The 21,524-nt window shown below is 45.5% G+C and overlaps 1 protein-coding gene and 4 non-coding genes across 5 annotated transcripts; all 5 read left to right on the top strand.

The window, feature by feature from the left end:
• Positions 1-12,370: 12,370 nt before the first annotated feature.
• RPS17 (ribosomal protein S17) lies at positions 12,371-21,265 on the top strand. Its single transcript, XM_066592436.1, has 5 exons — positions 12,371-12,454; positions 14,024-14,175; positions 15,460-15,565; positions 19,570-19,635; positions 21,143-21,265. Exons 1-5 carry the CDS (start codon positions 12,452-12,454, stop codon positions 21,221-21,223), a joined length of 408 nt encoding a protein of 135 aa, XP_066448533.1. The 5' UTR covers positions 12,371-12,451; the 3' UTR covers positions 21,224-21,265.
• Positions 12,938-13,067, top strand: LOC136613691 (small nucleolar RNA SNORA71). Its single transcript, XR_010790915.1, has one exon. It is a non-coding gene; the product is annotated as a small nucleolar RNA SNORA71 (small nucleolar RNA).
• LOC136613690 (small nucleolar RNA SNORA71) lies at positions 15,255-15,382 on the top strand. The gene has a single exon (XR_010790914.1). It is a non-coding gene; the product is annotated as a small nucleolar RNA SNORA71 (small nucleolar RNA).
• On the top strand, positions 16,568-16,695 carry LOC136613689 (small nucleolar RNA SNORA71). The gene has a single exon (XR_010790913.1). It is a non-coding gene; the product is annotated as a small nucleolar RNA SNORA71 (small nucleolar RNA).
• On the top strand, positions 19,703-19,828 carry LOC136613688 (small nucleolar RNA SNORA71). The gene has a single exon (XR_010790912.1). It is a non-coding gene; the product is annotated as a small nucleolar RNA SNORA71 (small nucleolar RNA).
• Positions 21,266-21,524: the final 259 nt, after the last annotated feature.

Raw genomic sequence — 21,524 nt, 5'->3', positions numbered from 1 at the left:
AGGGTATCAACTAAGAAGTTGGGAGGTGATATTGCATCAACCCAGTAGAGGTTTTCCACCCTATAGATTTAATGCTCTGATCTGGTGGTCCTAATAAGCCACTAGGACCAAACGCAAGGTGGTGGGGATATTCACACATTTATTCTCATATGTTTGTGTGTTTGGAAGCCAAATTTTACGGAAATAAATTAAAGGTTACGTTTTAGGAATCTCTTCATTGACAAATTTTATAATTTTTCTTGAGTCCTCTGCCCCTGCGATATGCTCCATATTTTTACAAATAATTACGCAGAATGAATGACCTGGAGCAAGCGCTGTACATCTACGGTGCTTGGTCCTTAATGGGTTAAAAGTGCATAAAATAAATTGCAGTGAACACCACTTCACATGTACTCCATCAATCATCGATTCCATGGAGTTGTGAGTACTAGAGATGAGCGAGCATACTCGCTAAGGACAATTGCTCGAGCGAGCATTGTCCTTAGCGAGTACCTGCCCGCTCGGAAGAAAAGGTTCAGGTGCCGGCAGGGAGCGTCGGGGAAGAGCAGGGGGGAACGGAGGGGAGATCTCTCTCTCCCCCCTGCTTACCCCCGCAACTCACCGCTCACCCGCGCCGGCACCCGAACCTTTTCTTCCGAGCGGGCAGGTACTCGCTAAGGACAATGTTCGCTCGAGCAATTGTCCTTAGCGAGTATGCTCGCTCATCTCTAGTGAGTACGCTAATTTGCATTTATTATTATTGAGTTCATTCCAAATTTATTAAGAGGCTTGTGCTTCTCAATACATTTGTCACTGGGAAAAAGTATACTTAACTACTTAAAGGGGTTGTCCCGCGATAGCAAGTGGGGTTAAGCACTTCTGTATGGCCATATTAATGTACTTTGTAATATACATCGTGCATTAAATATTGGCCATACAGAAGTTATACACTTACCCCCTCCGGTGCTGGCGTCCCCGTCTCCATGGCGCAGACCAAAGCCGCCTTCTCCCTGGATTAGACGCGCTTGCGCTGAAGGGGCCGCTCCGGCGTGCTCACGCCACACAGGGCTTCTCCACTTTTGAAATATAGTTTACCTAGAGACAAACCACAGTTCTTTGTTTTAAAAACCTAGTAAACTTCTATACATCTCTAGGAGGCAGTCTGCAGCTGCCAGAAGCAGCCGAAAACAAGCAAACACAGCTGAGGGGACACGGCACTTGGTGAGCGCTGCAGCCCCCTCATTTTAGCGATCACCAGGGGTCTCAGCAGTGGGACCTCACTGATCAATACTTTTTACATCTCTCTATGACTTGTCAAAGGTTTTCTGAAGGTGCAGGTACTTTTTCAATCAAGTTTGTGTTCAGTACAATTTCACATACAGACTTAGGCTGGTTTCACGTGGCCGAGAAACTCGTGTGGGATTTGTGCATTGCAAGATGTGTGAATCTGAACCTCATTCTTTTAAATAGTCATATACATAAGTGATGCGCTACATGTCCTATTTTTCTGTGTTCCTCAGAACGCATTACCCATTGTTTTTAATGGGACAGTAAAACACATTGCCTGGTATGGAAGTGCAATGTGAGGTTTCTCATTGAAAACATTGGGAAACACTTGCCGATTCTCACATCGGCGTCAAAATGCAAGCTGGCAAGCACGATGTTCGGCTGAGTTTCTTGTCCCAATATCGTGCTCGCCTGTGTGTAGGTAGCCATAAGAAAAAAACTGCCACAAAAAATGGTTTATTCGTTTCTCTCTGTCCTGACCACCATAATGTAATGACTTCAGTTATATTAGATTATGGAGATCAAATACAATACAATTGATAATTATATTCATATTCATATAATCATTCAATAGAATTCAATTAAAGATCAGGAAGCTGAGAAAAGAATTACTGAGCAATGGAAAGCTATTTACAATTACTATTTCTAACGCCATACATTTATTTGAGTCAACACATTTTATTTGAGTCCACAGTGACGCTCGGCTGCATAGAGACATAGCCAGTAGAAAGAGGGATGATGTGCAATCCTCACTGCAATACTGTGTTCAGTTCTAGAGATCTCAGCCACAGAAGGCCATTGATAAAATACCTTTACCACTTAGTGACTGGCTTATTTTGCACCTTAATTGCTGAACCATGTTTTCACCATTTTTTTCATCATCTTTTTTTAAATTCAAACATAAAGGGTTGATGGATAGTAAAACTTGATCTAAAACAATAGATATTGAATACAGTGCATTATGTATTTCCCAGGCAAGACAGCACAGAGTCTCATTTATGGACTATAAAAGAAATAGGGACATCCAAAATCTGTTTGAAGAAAGTGAGACAGACAGCACACAAAATGGTGAGTAACAGAAATGGTCACACAAAAAGTGAAAATGCTCCCCCAACATGCACTATGCCTATAATTTCCTGTAGATCTATCTTCTATCATGAAGTATGAATGGATGATTTAAACTGATATGTGCTGATTTATGGATGATTTCTTTTGTTATAATGTAACTGTAATTGTTAATAAATTTAAAAAAAATAAATATATATATATATTAGTAGAGGTGCACTACACAGAATGGCCTGTAGGGGGCAACAGACAGCATTCTGGTGCCTGAGACAAGGGAAAACACCCACGGGTGTGGACGGAAAGTAGGATATAGGTGTTCATTCCGGCTACATTCAGTGGTAAAGTGGGCTGGAAGCCAGAAAGAGGTCCAGAGAGAGACCTGGGCTGGAAGCTAGAGAGATGTCCAGGGAGAGACCTAGACACTGAAAAGACTGATTGTGTGCCTCAGGAAAGGGAAGTTAGAGAATTAATTAAATCGTTTTAAAGTTACGTGTAAACTCATTACAATTGTATATTGTTATTTCTCTAGGAGCCACAAAACTTGTAAGCATCCCAAAAAGAGCAGGTCATCATAGAAAAAAAGAGCAATTAAGTTATGTAGATAGCAGAAAAAGACTGACTCCAATGTACTCTGAAAAACTAGTTGAGAAGGACTTTGAGGATAAAGTCCATTGCCCTTTGGGACAGAAGTCCAGGTTGGGTAATAGAGGAACAGTCATCAGTGTAACATCGGAGAAAGTGAACTATAAAGACCAGGCAAAATCTCCATCAGATCAAAAGTCTTTTGGTAAACCCAAGAATTGTGCTAAGCGATTTTCTGAAGTGGCTTCTGCAGGAAGAGAACATATTACAGAGCGAAAGGACACCTCCCAGGAAGAGTGTATGAGCAAAAACTCTCAGCCACGTAATGAGTGTAGAACAAAACTTAAAAGTTCAAGAAAAACACCTACGTCTTTGGAAGATTCAGATCAGAACTTTGAAACCTCCCTGGAGGAGTCCCATACAAGTTCTTGTAACTCATTCCAAAGCTCTGAGGAAAATAGATCTTGTTCTTCACAATCTTCAGAAATGTCAGAAACTCTGTCAAGTCTAAGCATCAACTTTAAAACAAGAATGCGAAGCACTAGCTCAACATCATTAAGAAAGGTAGAGACTCCAATAGAATCCTCACACAAGCTGAAGATGTAAAATACACCCAATGTATATAGACTTGCGCATTCATCTCAAGAATCTAATACAAGACCAACATCAAAAAGGCATCCAGAGACTCCAATAACATTCTTCCATGGACTAGAAGTTTCAAGTAGGCAAAATTTATCTTGTAGACAATATACGTAATTTCTGAAGACCAAGAAAAGGAATTATCGCTTACCTTAGCCAACAAATAGAAGCACAGACCCTTTAGAAGGAAACAATAACCTGAAATCTTTTGAAATGTAACTTTAGAACTTTAGAAGTAGTCAATATAAAGCTGTTAGGGTAGGATTGACGCAGCGGAAGACCAGCAATACATCATGGAAAGTACTTGCAATGCACAATCTATCGTCTGCGAGGAAAACCTATCATAGGTAGCGAAACAACACCAGAAAGTAGAAGAACATACCTCAAGTGATTGATTATATATATCTTTTCTCTCTCCTCCCATATCTAGTTCCAAACGATGGGTGACGGAAGACACGCATCCATTGACTTAAAGGGGTTGTCCCGCGAAAGAAAGTGGGGTTCAGCACTTCTGTATGGCCATATTAATGCACTTTCTAATATACATCGTGCATTAATTATGAGCCATACAGAAGTTATTCACTTACCTGTTCCGTTGCTAGCGTCCCCGTCGCCATGGTGCCGTCTAATTTCAGCGTCTAATCGCCCGATTAGACGCGCTTGCGCAGTCCGGTCTTCTCCCTGGTGAATGGGGCCGCTCATGCCGGAGAGCTGGTCCTCGTAGCTCCGCCCCGTCACATGTGCCGATTCCAGCCAATCAGGAGGCTGGAATCGGCAATGGAAAGCACAGAGCCCACGGTGCACCATGGGAGAAGACCCGCGGTGCATCGTGGGTGAAGATCCCGGCGGCCATCTTGGTAAGGTAAGTCGCCGCAGCGCGGGGATTCGGGTAAGTACTAAACCTTTTTTTTTTTAACCCATCCCTTGGGTTTGTCTCGCGCCGAACGGGGGGCCTATTGAATAAAAAAAAAACCCGTTTCGGCGCGGGACAACCCCTTTAAATGGAGAACTTCCGTGCGGAATTCGTGCCAAAATAGAGCATGCTGTGATTTTTCTTCCGCTCGCAGAATACGCTATTCGTCCCTGTGAGTGAGCGAAAATTTGAAAGTTCAAGCCTTTCAATGCCCCGGAGACGGCAATCGCAGAATTCGCAATTTGTCAAATTTTGTTATCTACAGACACCTGTGCTGTTGACATTGTAACATCTGGACATGTGATTGTAGCACAGCACATGATTAAGCATTTAAACTATCTAAACTACATAAAGATGAACTCTTATGATTAAGCAGAAGCATAGAAGAATAAAAAAAAAAATCAATGAGCAATCAATTAGAACTCCGTTATCATTTCTTATACAGCTCTGGAAAAATTAAAGCTGTACTTGGACTGGTTGTTATGCTCGAACAGAACAGTGTTGGTAATAATAGTGTGAATAAAATGTTTTGTATTGTGATGTATGCCTTTTTTATTCAATATACCCACTAAATAAACGTCTTATTTTAGGTAATCTAGTTATAAAGTCTGCTATACAGTCTTAAATGCAATTGGTGGGGCGAATGTAAAAAGTGCTAATGCTAATACTGCTCTATAGCAATGTTTTTTGAAAAGTCAAATGTAAGCGAAGATGAACCCATCCCATACATGTAATATATGCACATGTGCCCAGTTTCACTGAAAATAGGACCTACCCTGAAAATAAGCCCTACCCTTATGGTTCATGACTTTTGGAGAGGCTTGGAATATAAGACCTACCCTGAAAATAAGCCCTAGCTGCATTACATAACTTTTTTTTATAAAGGCATACTTACCTAGTAGGCTCAGTCTTGGTCCTCCTACTGCTGTCTGGAGCTCCACTGTGCGTCCTGCAGTCCTCATTCACCCATGGAAGATCACTTCCTGGTTACGAGATTCATAAATCCCACCTCCAAGAAGCGTTGGCTCTGATTGATTGGCTGAGCAGTGCTCAAGAACCAATGTAGCGCTTGATGACCAATGTGATGGCTGTGATTGGTTCATTGAGCACTGCATTGATTGGCTGAGCGGGATTTATGAATTGTCCAATCAATGCCACGGCTCAGCGTGTCGGAGCTCCGGAGAGCAGCGTGAGGCCCCGGACTGGGCATGACCTCCCCTGAAAATAAGACCCTGTGCCTCTTTTGGGGCAAAAGATTATTATAAAGCAGGGTCTTATCTACAGGGAAACATAGTAGTTCTTACATCTAGGGGAGAATACTTTCATAATAAAATGACCGGTTGTGCATTTGGTTTCTGACGAAAATCAGAGACATAAAGATGTACAACATTACCCCGTAGAGTGCTGTAGGTACCCTATTATGGTTCTGTACAACTTGGTTGTAAAAAGTCAGAACACTTCCCCATGTATGAGGCCATAACCAGTCTCACTAACTCTACTTCTAGGATGTGTATTTCTATGTATCTTTTGTGCGGCAGTATATGCTGCCAACTATTTTAGGCCTGCAGTGGAACAAACAGTTAAGTATTCAGTCAGGCATGATAGTAGGTGGCAGACAGATGGGACATTCCAGTTCCGAAGTTGTGCAGGCATTTAGCATTATTTGATTCAAAGTTTCACATATGTCCCAGGAAAAGAACACTGAAGGCATTACTAATCACAATGGACAGCACAGTGGCTTCCCATGGGTGTTTAATGATCACGACTGAACCTTCTGGCTAGAGTTGTCTGGCGAAAAAATAAGCCTTCCCGTAGACATCGCATCCACATTCAATACAGGAGGCCCCACATGCATATCCCACCAATCAGTGCAATGTTCTTTAGCTTCTACGGTATGTTAAAGCAAAAGTCTCACTTGAGTACCTCTGTTAATACAACACCACCAGATACAGTGCCTCAGCTGGCCTTGAGAGGTTGCTAATTGGACTGTCAACATGTGGCATGGTCAAACAAGTTACAGTACCAATTGTTTCAGGTTGATGGTAGGGTTTGTGTGTTGCGAAGACCCCATGAAGCCATGAACCCTAGTTGTCAATAAGGCACTGTACAGATTGATGATGGTTCTATGCTGGAGTAGGGTGTGCTCTCATGGCATTGGTTGCAACTACTAGTCTGCTTGAACATGTCATGGACCGGTGCCCGCTGCCTTTCACTGCTTGGTGACCATTTGCAGCCCTTCATGGACCTCGTGCCCCCAAAGTGTTGGGATATTCCAGCAGGGTAATGCACTGTGCCATCAGGTCCATGATGTCTAGAACTGGTTCAAGAAGCATTCTAGAGTGTTTCAACAAATAGTGTGACTTACATGTTCACCTGACATAATCACAATTGAGCATTTATGGTATGTGGTTGAGAAGTCCATTTCCTACACCTACAAATATCATGGAGCTTGTGGATGGCTATTCAGACAACATGGCTCAACCACCCTCCAGACGCCTTCCATCCGCTTATGGAATCAATGCCGCACTTCACTGGGCTAGAGTAGATCCTACAAATTCGTTCCTCTCCCATGACTTTTGGCATCTTAGTGTAGCACTTTAAATAGCAGAACACTGATATATTAGGAATAACTGATTGTTGCAGACAAGTGAACATTGTTCATACAATACAATGTTATGTGGAAGCGCAGATCAATGCCAGTTGAAGGACAGGTTATATGATTGTAGGGTTGGAGAATGTGGGATGGATAGATGGAGAGTTCCATAATGGTGAAACACTGAGGAGGCACAAGAGAAGTCTCTTCTATAAGACTGTGTGAAGTTAAAAGGAGGTTATCATTTGAGGTCAGTGGAAGGACTACATTCCAAAGTATGACAAATAAACCAATTGGTCATAAATTAGACTCTAAGGGTGCCAGTCCACAGGCGCGATTTCGCCGGCAGTAAACCGCTGGCGAATCACGCCGGCCGACGCTTTCCATAGCATTGCTATGGAAAGCGCCGTCACCTGTACACGAGCGGAGAATCATTGTTATTCTCCGCTCACGGTGGGCAATTCGCAGCATGCTGCGAATTGCACCGATTCCCCGTGGCCAGCCTATCTATCAGATAGGGCTGACCGGCGGAGAATCGGCGGCGGCTCCTGCTCCCGGACGGCAGCTCCCGCCGCAGGACTTTGCATCGCCCGTGGACAGGGGGTCTAAATGGAAAAATCTTGCAGAGTAGAGTGTTATGTATACCCAGTGCCGAAGGTAGAGAATAGATTAAAAGGCAGGACAGAATTTCATTGCTGAGTTGATGGATTGAGGTATATTTAAAATCCTTCCAGGGGGGCTGATGGTGTTAAACCTGTGACTTTCCTGGAGAAGAATGCATCAAATCAAGTCTATATATGTATATTAAAACTCTTCTACCATGTTCTTGCACACCCTTCCAAGTTTATCTAGGTTTTTCTGCAATATTTTACAATTAAGCTGAGTTTTAAATACCCTAGAAAGTTTTGCATCATTGACAAAAAAAATACTTTACTTTCAGTTCCATCCTCAAGATCATTAAAGTAGTTTCCAGAAGCAAAACTATTAGGGCTAATTTACATGCCCATGGTTTAAGCGCGTATTATAATAATAATAATAATAATAATAATCTTTATTTGTATAGCGCCAACATATTCCGCAGCGCTTACATAGACAGGGGGGAATACAGAAAGACAAAATACAAACATTACAGAACCACGGTTACATATAGTAATCAGTTGATGGAAACAATAGGGGTGAGGGTCCTGCTCCAACGAGCTTACATACTACAAGTAATGGGGTGATACAGAGGGTAAAGGGGCTGGAGATGTGCACAGTATGGCGAGGTGGAGAGTGAGCGATGCTATACACATAGACAATGGTCAGACATTTAGCCGTGTGACGGCAGAAACGGTGTGACTGCAGGAGCGGTTTATGATGGCTAGCAGGGATTGCAGTCAGTAGGTCAGGGAGCATGTTATCAGGCGGAGTACAGAGAGGTTTGTTTAGGGAATGCGGTATGCCTCCCTGAAGAGGTGCGTTTTTAGAGCACGCCTGAAGTTCTGCGAGTCCTGGATTGCTCGGGTAGCCTTTGGTAGTGCGTTCCAGAGGACCGGTGCTGCTCTGGAGAAGTCTTGGAGGCGGGAATGAGAAGTTCGAATTAAAGGGGCGCTCAGTCTGGTTTCATTAGCAGAGCGGAGAGCCCGGGCTGGTTGATGGATTGAGATGAGGGAGGCGATATAGGGTGGCGCTGTACTGTGGAGGGCTTTGTGGATGAAGGTAGCGAGTTTGAATTGAATTCTGTATTTAACGGGCAGCCAGTGCAGTGACCGGCACAGGACAGAGGCGTCCGAGTAGCGGCTGGACAGGAAGATGAGCCTGGCTGCCGCATTCAGGATGGACTGGAGAGGGTAGAGTCTGGTGCAGGGAAGGCCGATCAGCAACGAGTTGCAATAATCGAGCCGGGAGTGGATGAGGGCGACAATAAGCGTTTTTAACGTCTCCACAGTGAGAAAAGAGCGGATTCTTGCGATGTTCTTGAGGTGCAGCTGACATGTTCGGGCCAGAGATTGGATGTAGGGGGCAAAAGAGAGATCAGAGTCAAATATGACCCCAAGGCAGCGGGCGTGTTGTCTAGGAGTTATGGTGGCGCCACACACTGAGATGGAGATGTCAGGATGAGGTCGGTTAGTGGAGGGTGGAAATACCAGTAAGTCAGTTTTAGAGAGGTTTAGTTTTAGGTAGAGAGAGGACATGGTGTTAGAGACAGCGGACAGACAGTTAGTGATGTTTTGGAGGAAGGGTGCAGAGATGTCACGGGCAGAGGTGTATAGCTGGGTGTCATCAGCGTACAGGTGGTATTTGAGGCCAAAACTCCTGATGGTTTGTCCAATAGGGGCTGTGTAGATAGAGAAGAGAAGGGGGCCAAGGACCGAGCCCTGGGGGACCCCAACAGCAAGGGGAAGAGGAGGGGAGGTAGAGCCAGCAAAGGAGACACTGAAAGAGCGGTCAGATAGGTAAGAGGAGAACCAGGAGAGGGCAGTGTCCTTTAGGCCAATGGAGCGTAGCATACTGAGGAGGAGTTTGTGGTCAACAGTGTCAAACGCTGCAGAAAGGTCGAGGAGGATCAGTAGGGAGTAATCGCCCCTCGATTTGGCTGTCAGTAGGTCATTGGATACCCTAGTAAGGGCAGTTTCTGTCGAGTGTTGAGGTCGGAAGCCAGACTGTAGGGGGTCTAGGAGAGAGTTCTCTGATAAATAGCTTACAAGGCGGGAGTAAACTAGGCGTTCTAGTAGTTTGGAGATGAAGGGGAGGTTTGAGATGGGTCTGTAGTTGGCAGCATCAGTCGCGTCCAGAGTCGGTTTCTTTAGCAGTGGGGATATGATGGCGTGTTTGAAAGAAGAGGGAAAGATGCCAGAGGTCAGAGAGAGGTTGAATATAGTGGTGAGATGGGAGATGACCACTGGGGAGAAGGAACGGAGGAGGTGTGAGGGGAGAGGGTCGCTAGCGCAGGTGGTGGGGCGAGCAGAGAAGAGCAATTTGGAGACTTCTTCCTCTGTCGCTGGTCTGAGTACAGACAGTGAGCAGGAGCTAGATGCAGTGCTGACAGGAGCTATTATGCACGCAAGGCATGGCTGCATGACACCCCGTGCATGGAGTCAATGAAAGTACATGCATTTACATTCATCGGTTCACATTAGTTCTCATTTAAATCAATGGGGGTCGGTACGGAGGGTTCCACTCTGACCTCTGTGTACTTGGAGCGCCGACCTCCCATGTAGTGACCAGCGCTTCTAACTGCAGACACGGCTCTCATTGATTTCAGTTACAGTTACAAAGCTTCTGCCCCGGCTGATCAACTATTCATGACCTATCCTGGGAATAGGTCATCAATAGTATTTCCATGGAAAACCCCTTTAGGCTGCATGTTCACGGGCGTTGCTATGGAAAGCGTAGCCGCGGTGTCCACGAGCAGAGAATCATAGCGATTCTCCGCTCACGGGATCTAAATCACGGCATGCCGCGATTCTCTGTGGTGAGCCTATCTGTCAGATAGCCTCACCACTGAGACCTGTCAGTGCTCCCTCCTTGGTCCCCATGGCGGAATATCGCTGGCGATAATCCACAAAGGCCGTGGACAGCGGGCCCTAAGTGCTCAATTCACCTAAAACCTGTTTGTTAGAGCTCTTTCACATGGCTGTAGGTGTTTTTACGTGTGCCCACCGTGCCCTAAAAAACGTGTGAATGGGCACACAAATCTAACGTTTGTATGCCCGTTCAGACGGCATAGGCCCGGCGCATATACGCCGAGGCCGCAATGCTGTTGGGTGGGGAGAGACCGTTTAGTTTGCTAAGCTGTCTCCCCCTTCCCTCCCCTTCCCTCCCCCTCTCTCCCCCTTCCCTCCCCCTCTCTCCCCCTTCCCTCCCCCTCTCTCCCCCTTCCCTCCCCCTTCCCTCCCCCTCTCTCCCCCTTCCCTCCCCCTCTCTCCCCCTTCCCTCCCCCTCTCTCTGCCTCTCTCCTCCCCCTCTCTCTGCCTCTCTCCTCCCCCTCTCTCTGCCTCTCTCCTCCCCTCTGGCTGTTTGCAATGAGAGGGGGTGTGGGTGGAGCTACGCACCCACCCCCTGTCTGCAGCCAACAAAGGGAGAAGGTGGGGCGGAGCTAAGCTCCACACCCTCCAATTGCAAAGTCGGAAAGGAGGAGCATGAAAGGGGCAGGTCACGCTGCTAAACTCTCCCCCCCCCCTTCTCCGGCCGCTGTCATAGGCTTCCGTAGGAAGCAATTCCGGACAGCAATATAGTTCTAGGACTATCTTTCCTGCCTGCCGCTATATTGGCCGGCCGGGCGCTTTTACCCCGTGGGAATACGTCTGCTCGATATGATACATTGGAATCCAATGCATCAGATGGTAGCATATATCATCCGGCCGTGAAAATGGTGTCTGATATACGCTTGTGTGAATAAGCGCAATTATGCAGTGTTTCATGCATCTTCTTGCGTATTGCATACGCATTTGTACATCTCCATTGACTTCTATGGGGACTTTGGTGTGCAAATACACAGGAAAATAGAGCATCTTCTATCTTTTTTTGTGTAGCCTAAATGCCCATGCAAAACAAGCACGTGAAAAAACCCATTGAAATCAATGGGTTTTATTCACAGCGTAACGCGTGCGCAGATACGTCTGTGTGAAGCCGGCCTCAGGTTTGCTGTTTCCGTAATTCCCAAGGTGTGCAAACGGTGTAGTTGGCCGTGCTACAATGTTTCTGTAAGGGCTCATTCACACAACGGTGATTTCGGTGCGTATTACGGCCATGCGGCACGCAGTGAATGGAGCCGATGAAAGTACATGGGCTTTCATTGATCCGTTCTCATTAGCGTGTAAACACTGCGTGTAGAATAAGATCGCAGCTGCTCCATTTCTCCGAGTATCATGGCGCATGAGCCCTATACTTTTGTATACGCTGTTCATACACAATACATGACGCATGGGTGGTCATTCATACACGGCCCTGCTATGAAACTGAGCGGTAATTTATTTAAAAAAGTCACACTGCGTATGACCGTGCGCGAGATATGCGGCCGTCCGCAATGCACTATCATTGCCCTACATGGCGATAGCGACTGGTAAACCGCTGCGGATACGGTCATGTGAATGAGCCCTTACTACCATTGGGGTTATGAGAAACAGTACAGAACAACTAAATATAAACTATATAAAACTATACTTGTGTTTAGTAAACCCCCCAGCAGCCGTACATTGTGGGAAGAGTGAGGCCATGGCAGAACACTACCAACGCAAATATAAATCTACAGGGAGAACCTTCATTACAGGCCTCTCCAGTGTATTACTGCTGCAACCTCCCTCCGAGCCGCTAGAGGCCGCCACTGCCGGAGTCCTTCCCAACCCCTCTTCCGCCTTGTTTATAGTCTCGCTCCCGGCATCCTTTGCCCTCTTCTACCAGCTCGGTCCAACATGGTGGGTCTGCGATGTTAGTCTGTGTTCCGTACAATCCTTCATCATCCGCACTCTGGCTGCTGAGCCTCGGCTGGTTCGGCCCGGCGGAGGCTCCCGGACACCCCCGTCATGCGGCGGCAGCAGATATTAGCGGCGGACGGGGCTATGGGCCGCTGCCTGTGAGGGTGTCATGGAGACCCGCTTGTAGGCGGCTGGCCGGCGGTGTGAGGCCTTGTGGGAAGTGTTGGTGAGGTGGAGCTGTCGGTTACCTCGTCCGCTGTGTCCTGAGCGGCCCGGTGAGGAGCTCCTGCGGTAGCGGCCGGGCTGGGCCTACAGCCGGACGACGCTTATAGCCGCTGGTGGGGGGAGCCGCATCCTGTGTGGTTCGGGGCCTAGTGTGTGGTGCGGTATATATGTGGCTTGTGTATGGCGGTGTTTGCTGGGTATATGTTACTTCCGTAGGCTGCTGCTGTTTGTATGTAGATATTGGTTGTTATATGCATAACCTGCATCGAAAGTGACCGCGGTTCTGCCGTGGCCCGGTCATCGATACTGCAGGTAGACAAGCCTGTGAAAGCTTTTCCCGTGTTTGGGGTGACTCCCGGTGGCTTCCGAACCCTGTGACTTTCACACACTTATACGGTTGCTGCGTGCCAGTGTTGTACCCATGTGGCGGTGATCCCCGGAGTGGCGCATCATAACTCCACTTCCAGCGATGTGGTACTTTAAGGCCCCCTGTCCACGGCCGAGGCGGAATGTATTCCATGGAGGGAGCACTGTCAGGTCTCAGCAGTGAGCCTATCTAACAGCTAGGCTCGTCGCAGCATGCCGCGATTCTGATCCCGCGAGCGGAGAATCAGTATGATCCTCCACTCACGGACGCCGGTGCTGTGCTTTCCATGGCAACGCTATGGAAAGCTTCACACAGCGTGATCTGCCGGCGGATCATCGCCCGTGGACATGCAGCCTTAGGCCGGTTTCACATCTGCGTTGGAGGTTCCATCGCCGATCCGGCGGAAAAGTGCTGCAGTGCTTTTTCTTCCGGCAGAAAGCGGGCGGCCCCCATTATAGTCAGTGGGGTCCGCCTAGCACTGTTCGGTTCTGTCTAGCGATGGAACCGCTTGGCTGCGGGGATTCCCGTTTCCTGCTCCCCGAACAGAGCAGGAAAGCGAAATCCCCAGCGCAAGTGTGAAACATAATAAATGTCCAGTTAATGTTTGCTCCATCTGTACGTTGAGTAGTTAAAGGGGTTTTCCACGGAAATACTATTGATGACTTGTCCTCAGGATTGGTTATCGATGGCTGATCAGCTGGGATCGTACGCTCGGCATCTACAGTCGGTGCTGTAAGACGGACAGTTATCTGCGGATCCCGAGCAGCAGCTCACCCCTGCTGATCAACCCCATCCTGCCGATGCGTCATCAATAATCCGGATAACCCTTTTAGGCTCCATTTAGTAGTTGCGCTCGTATAATCCGCTTGGCAGACGGACCTGTGCGCAGCCGGGTGTTTCCGTGGACGGCGCAGCCTCGCGGCACACTTGTTGTTAATTGTACGTTGCTTACTTGTGACTTTTTTTTGTTTATATAGGGACGCGTCCGAACAAAGACCGTGAAGAAGGCCGCTCGGGTCATCATTGAAAAGTACTACACCCGGTTGGGCAATGACTTCCACACCAACAAGCGGGTGTGTGAGGAGATCGCCATCATCCCTAGTAAAAAGCTGCGCAACAAGATCGCTGGGTAAGAGATGCTGCCAAGAGGCAATCTTCACTAGCAAACGTGCAGAAAAATGGAACATTTGGCTTTTGTGACTAATCGTAGCTGGTATTTGGGTCATTGCTTGGAAATAAGTGAAGTGCCTGTAGGTTCGTATTCTGCAGCTTTTGTAGATCACTAATACACCTGGCTACCATCTTGAGGAGGATGGCGACTAGAAAACTGCCCTGGATAGTAGATGTCAGTCTCTGCAATTACGGAACCCGGGGGGATGGAGTTGATACAAGATTCTGATCAGAGAGGGTCTGTCTCTCGAGGTGATTTGCATCATTCTCCTTCAGATTTCCTCACTAGCGTGAGGCGAGCTGAAGTTGGGTTCTACTTGAGATGCTTCATTTCAGCCTGTACCCCCGTATAAACTATATTACCTTACTACGTCTGACCTCAGGTATGGAGACATGCTGGGTGGCGATGTTGCTGAGGTAACTGAACAACGACCATCTTGTTATTTATTGGTCTCATTAACAGAGGTCATGGAAAAGGCCGCCTGCACATGAGTGGGTCAGATCCCGCATGCAGGATTCCTGCAGCGGAGTTCGACCAGGTGACTCCCGCTTACCTGTCTGCTGGTCTTCCCCTCTACTGCGCATGTGCAGGATGGCGCAGTACAGCAGACGCCGTGCCATCTCTATGGCAATGATGCAGCTCTCGAGACCGTTTTGCAATGATTGCAGAATGGCTGCGGCATGGACAGCTTCCACTGACTTCAATGGAAGCCAGCCGGGCCTAGCTCGCGCACAATTGCAGCCTGCTGCGATTTTTTTTTTTAATTTTTTTTATTATTTTTTTTTCTTTTTTTCTTTTTCCCACACACGAGCGGAAAATTGCAATCTATTTTCGCTCGTGGGCAGGAAATTGTGTATTCTCGTAGCATGCTGTGGGCTGGATTTGCTGCAGAATCCAGAGATGGAATCCCGCTCCAGATTTCGCAATTCAAATCCTCCTGTGGGAAGGAGGCCCAAGAATGAATCTGAAATGTATCAATCTCCAACGTTTGGACTAAATAAAGGACCTTCATGTATTGTTATACTTGTATCATGTTCACCTGCATCGAAAGTGATTGTGGCTCTTCTTGTAACCCGGTCATTGATAATGCAGGAAAAGCATTAATGAACGATTTCCCGTGTTTGTGGGTTACGTGGTACCTCTCAAACCCTGTAACGTTCAGACAGCACTTAACTTCTGGGTGATACGTTTATAGATGAGGTTTGCATTATGTTACATTGTATACTGAATTTTATTTTGCAGGTATGTCACACATCTAATGAAGCGCATCCAGAGAGGCCCTGTCAGAGGCATCTCTATCAAACTGCAGGAGGAGGAGAGGGAGAGGAGGGATAACTATGTCCCAGAGGTAAGGATCCTGGCATACAGGGAGGGGTGCTGCTGTTTGTGCAAGCTAATATTTGTTAGAAAGAGATAAAAGATGTTTTCAAGACTCAAAATCCATGTTAAGGGCGTCTAATACAGTAACATTGCCAGTGGATGGGAATCAACAAGTTAGAGAGAGGAAAAATAAGGGTAATCTCAAGGATATTTTATGTTCGATTCTTAGGATGTGAATAATCTTAACAATTTCATGCACATCCCTACCTGGACATAAGATTCTGTGTTGGGTATCCTTTCAGCCGTGTTGGAGGATTGGCAATTGTTTTCAATCGGAAAGCCTTCATCACACGCCGTCCGATCTGTTTTCCTGTCTCATTAAACGCGATGCGTTCCGAGGGAGAGCCCCAAGATAGGACATGCCGCAAATTTTTCCTGCACCGCAATACGGGAAAAAATCACCTATGTATTTGAGCCCATTCAAAATAATGGGGTTCATAGTCATGCGGCTTGCAACACAAATCGTATGCGGTTTTCACGGCTGTGTGAAATCCACCTAAGTCAGCTTGAGGTATGCTGCTACCTACAGTGACCACAGTAGCAGTAATGGCCCCCACAGTAGCCTCTAGTAATGGTGTCCCCTATATCGGCCCCAGTAGTAATAGCGCCCCCATATTGATATACTAACCTCCTCCTTGTCTTCAATGAGCCTCTGTTCAGCACTGCTGCAGGTGGAAGTATGTCCATCCGGACTCCTCCTCCATTCTCCTTTCTTTCTGTGAGACCGAAGGAAAGATCAGGGGTAGGGAAACCCGGGTGCACACAGTTTGTGCACCCGTAGCAGTGTCACTGAGTGATTTCCAGCTGGGGAGCCGTGGCACCCTGGCTGGTAATCCCTTTCATGGTGACCCTACTTCCCAAAAGTGGGACAAATGGCTGTCCCACTTAGGGATTGTCCTGCCTAATTGGAACGTCTGATAACCTTATTCTAGCAGTACTAGTAACGACCAACACACGAGCCCCCGCTGGTACCTGCATCGAAAGTGATTGTGGCTCTTCTTGTAACCCGGTCATTGATAATGCAGGAAAAGCATAAGTGAACGATTTCCCGTGTTTGTGGGTTACGTGGTACCTATCAAACCCTGTAACGTTCAGACAGCACTTACTTCTGGGTGATATGTTTTATAAATAAGGTTTGCTTAAGCCTGAGGAAGGGTCCATAAAAGATCTGAAAGCTTGCTAGAACATGTATTTTTGTTTCCTTTCCACTTGTCGGCAACGATACAAAGCAGAACATATGCATGGTGGCTTTTGCCCCACCCGAAAGGTTCTCTGATTAAAAATCTAAGGCTGGCTTTACCCAAATGTATGTGCTATAGCGCTTGCCTTAGCACAACGTATATGTGCACTGAGGTTATTTTACTGTACTTGTTCTGCCCGCAGGCATATTCATTTGTGCACGGCAAGCAATTGCACCCATTTGAAATAGCGAATTGGTTCCAGATTTGTTATATTTCCAGCACAATTACGCAGGGTTTCACGCATCTCTGCGTATTTTGCGTACATGCCATTGGCTTCTATGGGGCCCCTTGTTGTGCAAATGCGTTGGAAAATTGAGCATGGTGTGTTGTGTGGTTTTTTGTTTTTTTTTGTTTTTGTTTTTTTGTTTTTTTTATTTTGTGCAACCGAAGTGCACACGTAACATACAGAAATGTGTATGAACCCATTAAAATCAATGGGTTCTATTCTCTGCATATTGCGTACGTAAATATGCCTGTGTGAAGTTGACCTAAGGGTGCGTTCACATGTGCCATATTTAGTGTGGATCCACATAAAAATCGCACCGTTTGGTGGGATTTTGATGTGGATCTGCAGCAGAATTCACTATTTCAGTTGAAATTTGGCACAGCTCCGTTAAGTATGAGCACACCCTTAACGAGCTGCTAGCTATCCTTGAGGGAGGAGTTTGTTTTGGTTCTGCATTTGTTGCACAAAAGTAAAATTGCATCTTATAAAAGAATTTTTCTTCTGATTTAGGACGCCTGCAGACGGCCCGGTCGGATCCCCTGCGAGAATTCTCGGTGGGACTCGACCCCCTTCCCTGCAGGGACCACTGCGGGTCTCACCTGTTCCTGCAGCTCTGGCTTTGCGATGTGCCGGCTGCCGCCCAGCCGGTGCATGTGCAGAGCGGAGCCTGGGTGCTGGAAGAGACCTTTCTGTGCGGGCCTCTGCGGGACCCACACAGAAATAGAGCATGCTGCAATTTGTTCTCCACATGTGTTTTCACGCGGACAAATCGCGGCCGTCTGCATGGGATTTCGTTTTGTGATTCAATCCTGTGCATGCGGGCACGGGCAAAATTCTCTAGGAAAACTCGCCACGGAGGGCCATACTGGTGTGTTTTGTGCTCTAGTAACAGAACGTAATAACTTTAGTTTATACAGCATAAGGCCGGCTTCACACGACTGGATTTCAATTGCAGAATCTGCGATCGTCACCTGCACAGACATTACGCTTTATTTCATGCTTATTGAAAAAAAAATCAACCATTGACCAGTCCTCTCAGATGAGCGGATAGCGGTTGTGATTTCTGCGAGTGGATTTAAAATCGCCGCATGTTCTATTTCTGTGTGAAATGGAAGCCGCCCTAACCCGCAGCCCATGCGCAATTGACATTGCAGATAGGCTGCGAGTAACTGCGTCATTGCCTGACGACGGCGCAGGAAAAACGTTTAAAAAAAAATCTGTGCTGCACATGACCCACAGCGAGCATCCGCAGTCATCCTCAATACAAAACTAGCAGGTACGTGGGGTCGCCGGCTGGTGTCGGAGCAAGATTCCACTGCGGGAATCCAGCTCTGCTGTGTTCAGCTGGGCCTAAGTTGGTCCTTTTTTTGTTGCATATGCAATCTTATGTATATTTGGTTGTCTGTCTAAAACACAGCATGTCTGTTTTCTTGACGCAAGCTACTAGTTTTCAACTCTCCACATACGATCTCAAGACAAAAAAAGTAAATAGGTATTTTGGTGAAGACAGTATATTAAAGTATAGAATATCCCTTTAACATGAATGGCAAAAGTGTAACTTGAGTTTAAAGTGACTTTAGCAAGCCTTTTGATATGGACATACAGGATGAGGCTTTAAAACTTGGCAAATCGATTAGTGCTTTTAAGTGCTTCTGCTATGTATACAAAGCTAGGACTTGTACATACAAGTGTATTATGGCTCTGTACAAAGTCAGTTGTACAGAGACTTAATAGAAGGTATTCTCAATGGCTGCCGCATTTGGAGTCCAACACTTGGTCATGTTTTATGGACCCTGTTCTACGCTGTTTCTGTAACTTCCATAGAAGTGAAAGGTAGTTGAGTTAAAACGTTGAACTATGCGGTTTCTGTAACTTCTGAGATGCTTCAACACTAAGTTCACTGTGCTATGCTATTTACTTAACTTTCATAGAAGGTAATGGAAATTATGGAAAGGATGTAGTATAAGAGGATCAAGCTGTTTCCATAAAACCTGGTTGCATTTTGGAGCTCAGATGTGTCGGCCAGCAGGAGAGAGTTCAGTTTATAATGGGAATATCCCTTGAAAGGGGTTTTACCCTATTTACAAGTTATCGCCTATTCACGGGATAGGGAATAGCTTGCTGATTGGTGAGGGTCTCACTGCTGAGGCTACTGCCGATCTCGAGAACAAGATCCTGTCCTGCAGTCTTCAGTCTCAAGTGTGTGCTCTCCCATGGACTTGTATGGCAGAGCGTGGCACGGGACTCTGAAAAAGTAATCATATTTTCATGAGTAGTGGGGGCTTAAGAGGAGGTGGGTATGTTTTTAAAAAAAAAAAATAAAATAAAATCACCCAGTTACACGTCACCTATCCCAACGGCGCCATAACTTTTAGTTTGGGGCGCTGTAGGGATTTGACAGGTTCCCTTTAAACCAGATATATAGCTCAGCTGGCCAAAACAAGACAATGCCTTGCAGGTGGTTTATGACTGAAATAAGTGATTTTTAAAATTTTTCTTTTTCAGGTGTCTGCCCTAGATCAAGAGATTATCGAGGTTGACCCCGACACCAAGGAAATGCTGAAGTTGCTGGTAGGTGTTGCGCAAATTCATTTTTCTTGCAAGCTGTACACATTAGTACTAGTGTTTTTCTCCTGGCACCTGCATCGAAAGTGATTGTGGTTTGATCAGTGACCCAGTCATTGATAATGCAGGGAAAGTATATGAAAGATTTTCCCGTGTTTGGCTGTCACCTGTACATCCCAAACCCTGTTCCTTTCAAACAAAAAAAAGGGGGGTTACTGTCTGAACTCCATCAGCATGGAGATATGTTCACACATGGAATTTTGCCATGGGTCTTTTTTTTGTTGTGTTTAGCAAAAATATCAAGGCAATATTTTTCAGGTTTCTGTGTTTGTTAAAAAAAAAGAAGTGAAAAACACCTCATGCACATATAGTACATACCATCTATGACCTGATTAGAAGACATTGATGTCTTCTATTAAGGCCTAGTCCATTTCAGCATCTCATTACCTAAGCTTTTACATTGTACAATAAAAAAATGTTCCAGATTGCTTAATATGAACATCAAGACATAATTGTTTGCTTGTTTGTGTGCACAAATAATAAGAATGCGCCTCTACACTACTAATAGTTCAACAAAAAAATATCTTACATTTTTATTGTTGAACTGTTTTTTATCCGTAAAATAAGGTTGTCCAGGGTTAAAAAAAACAACAAAGCATGGCTTCTTTCTTCTAAACACAGCATCACCTATTTCCATAGGGTTGTCTGGTATTAAAAAATAATAGGTCAGCGTGCAAAGCTTCCATAAAAAAAAAAGTTTTAGTACAGTTAAAACTGTTACAGTACAAAAGAGATGAGTATCCAATGTGCAGCAGACAGGTGGAAGGAAGGCATATAACATATCAAGTTTATAGATTGAAGTATAAAAAACTGCATGCATGCAAAATCATATATGAAACCTTTAATCGTATAAAATGACGCATCCAGTATACACAGCATTGAATCTATATATGCTCCTATGCATAGATTCAATGCTCGATGTGTCATTTTATACAATTAAATGTTTCATATATGATTTTGCATGCAGTTTTTGAGCATATACCTAATTCTATGAACTTGATATGGTGTATGCCTTCCACCTGTCTGCTTCACATTGGATACTCATCTCTTTTGTACTGTAACATCTTTAACTGTAATAAAATATAGAAAAGTTTTTTTTATGAAAGCTGTGTGCTGACCTGTTATTTTTTGATTGTGCAGCAGAGCATGTGCTGCTGGTCGTGAGATGCAACCGTGACTTCTTATATTACATTGTGTCTGGTATTGCAACTCGGCTCCCATTCACTTTAATAGAGCTGAGCTGCAATGCCACACACAACCCTATGAACAAGGGTGGCTTGGAAGAAGTCGGCCATGTTTTTCTTATCCTGGACGTTTAAACTCTGGAGGTGAGTGTTGGATGTTTTTTTTATGAGGAAGAATGATTTACTTATGAATACACATTGTAGAAATCTAAAGCATCTTTCGAATAATATATAATTTATTTTTTTTTTTTGTCTCCTCCAAATTTCAGGACTTTGGCGGTCTGTCCAACCTGCAAGTGACACAGCCTACTGTTGGGATGAACTTCAAAACACCACGGGGGGCTGTTTAAATGTTTGTATCATACAATTTCCAATAAATTTCGGAAAACCAAGTGCTTGTGCGAGTGTTGTCTATTGGTTATGTTGGACCCTGAAAAAATTTGACATGTAAATTCTTTGAGATAAAACGAATGGATACTGACTGTCGCTGCTGTCAGGCCGGGGGCACACTTGCTGTGTTAGCGAGTTGCACCCAAGGTTCAGATTCTACTCTCATCGGACACTTTTTTAATTGCACATCAAAAATGAGGTCTAAAAAGCACATCTGTTTTTGTAATACTGTTTTTAGCTGATTGACTTCTACAGCTGAAA

This window comes from Eleutherodactylus coqui, chromosome 2, assembly GCF_035609145.1.
Source record: "Eleutherodactylus coqui strain aEleCoq1 chromosome 2, aEleCoq1.hap1, whole genome shotgun sequence".
In the NCBI taxonomy this organism is placed as follows: Eukaryota; Metazoa; Chordata; class Amphibia; order Anura; family Eleutherodactylidae; genus Eleutherodactylus; species Eleutherodactylus coqui.
The sequence above is the reverse complement of the archived record's forward strand: the minus strand, read 5'-3'. Positions and strand labels throughout refer to the sequence as shown.

What these genes read in the sequence shown, in the direction of transcription:
- RPS17 (XM_066592436.1), top strand. An exon ending in GGGATAACTATGTCCCAGAG is followed by an intron (nt 15,566 to 19,569) that starts GTAAGGATCCTG and finishes TTTCTTTTTCAG; the next exon opens with GTGTCTGCCCTAGATCAAGA. An exon ending in AGGAAATGCTGAAGTTGCTG is followed by an intron (nt 19,636 to 21,142) that starts GTAGGTGTTGCG and finishes TCCAAATTTCAG; the next exon opens with GACTTTGGCGGTCTGTCCAA.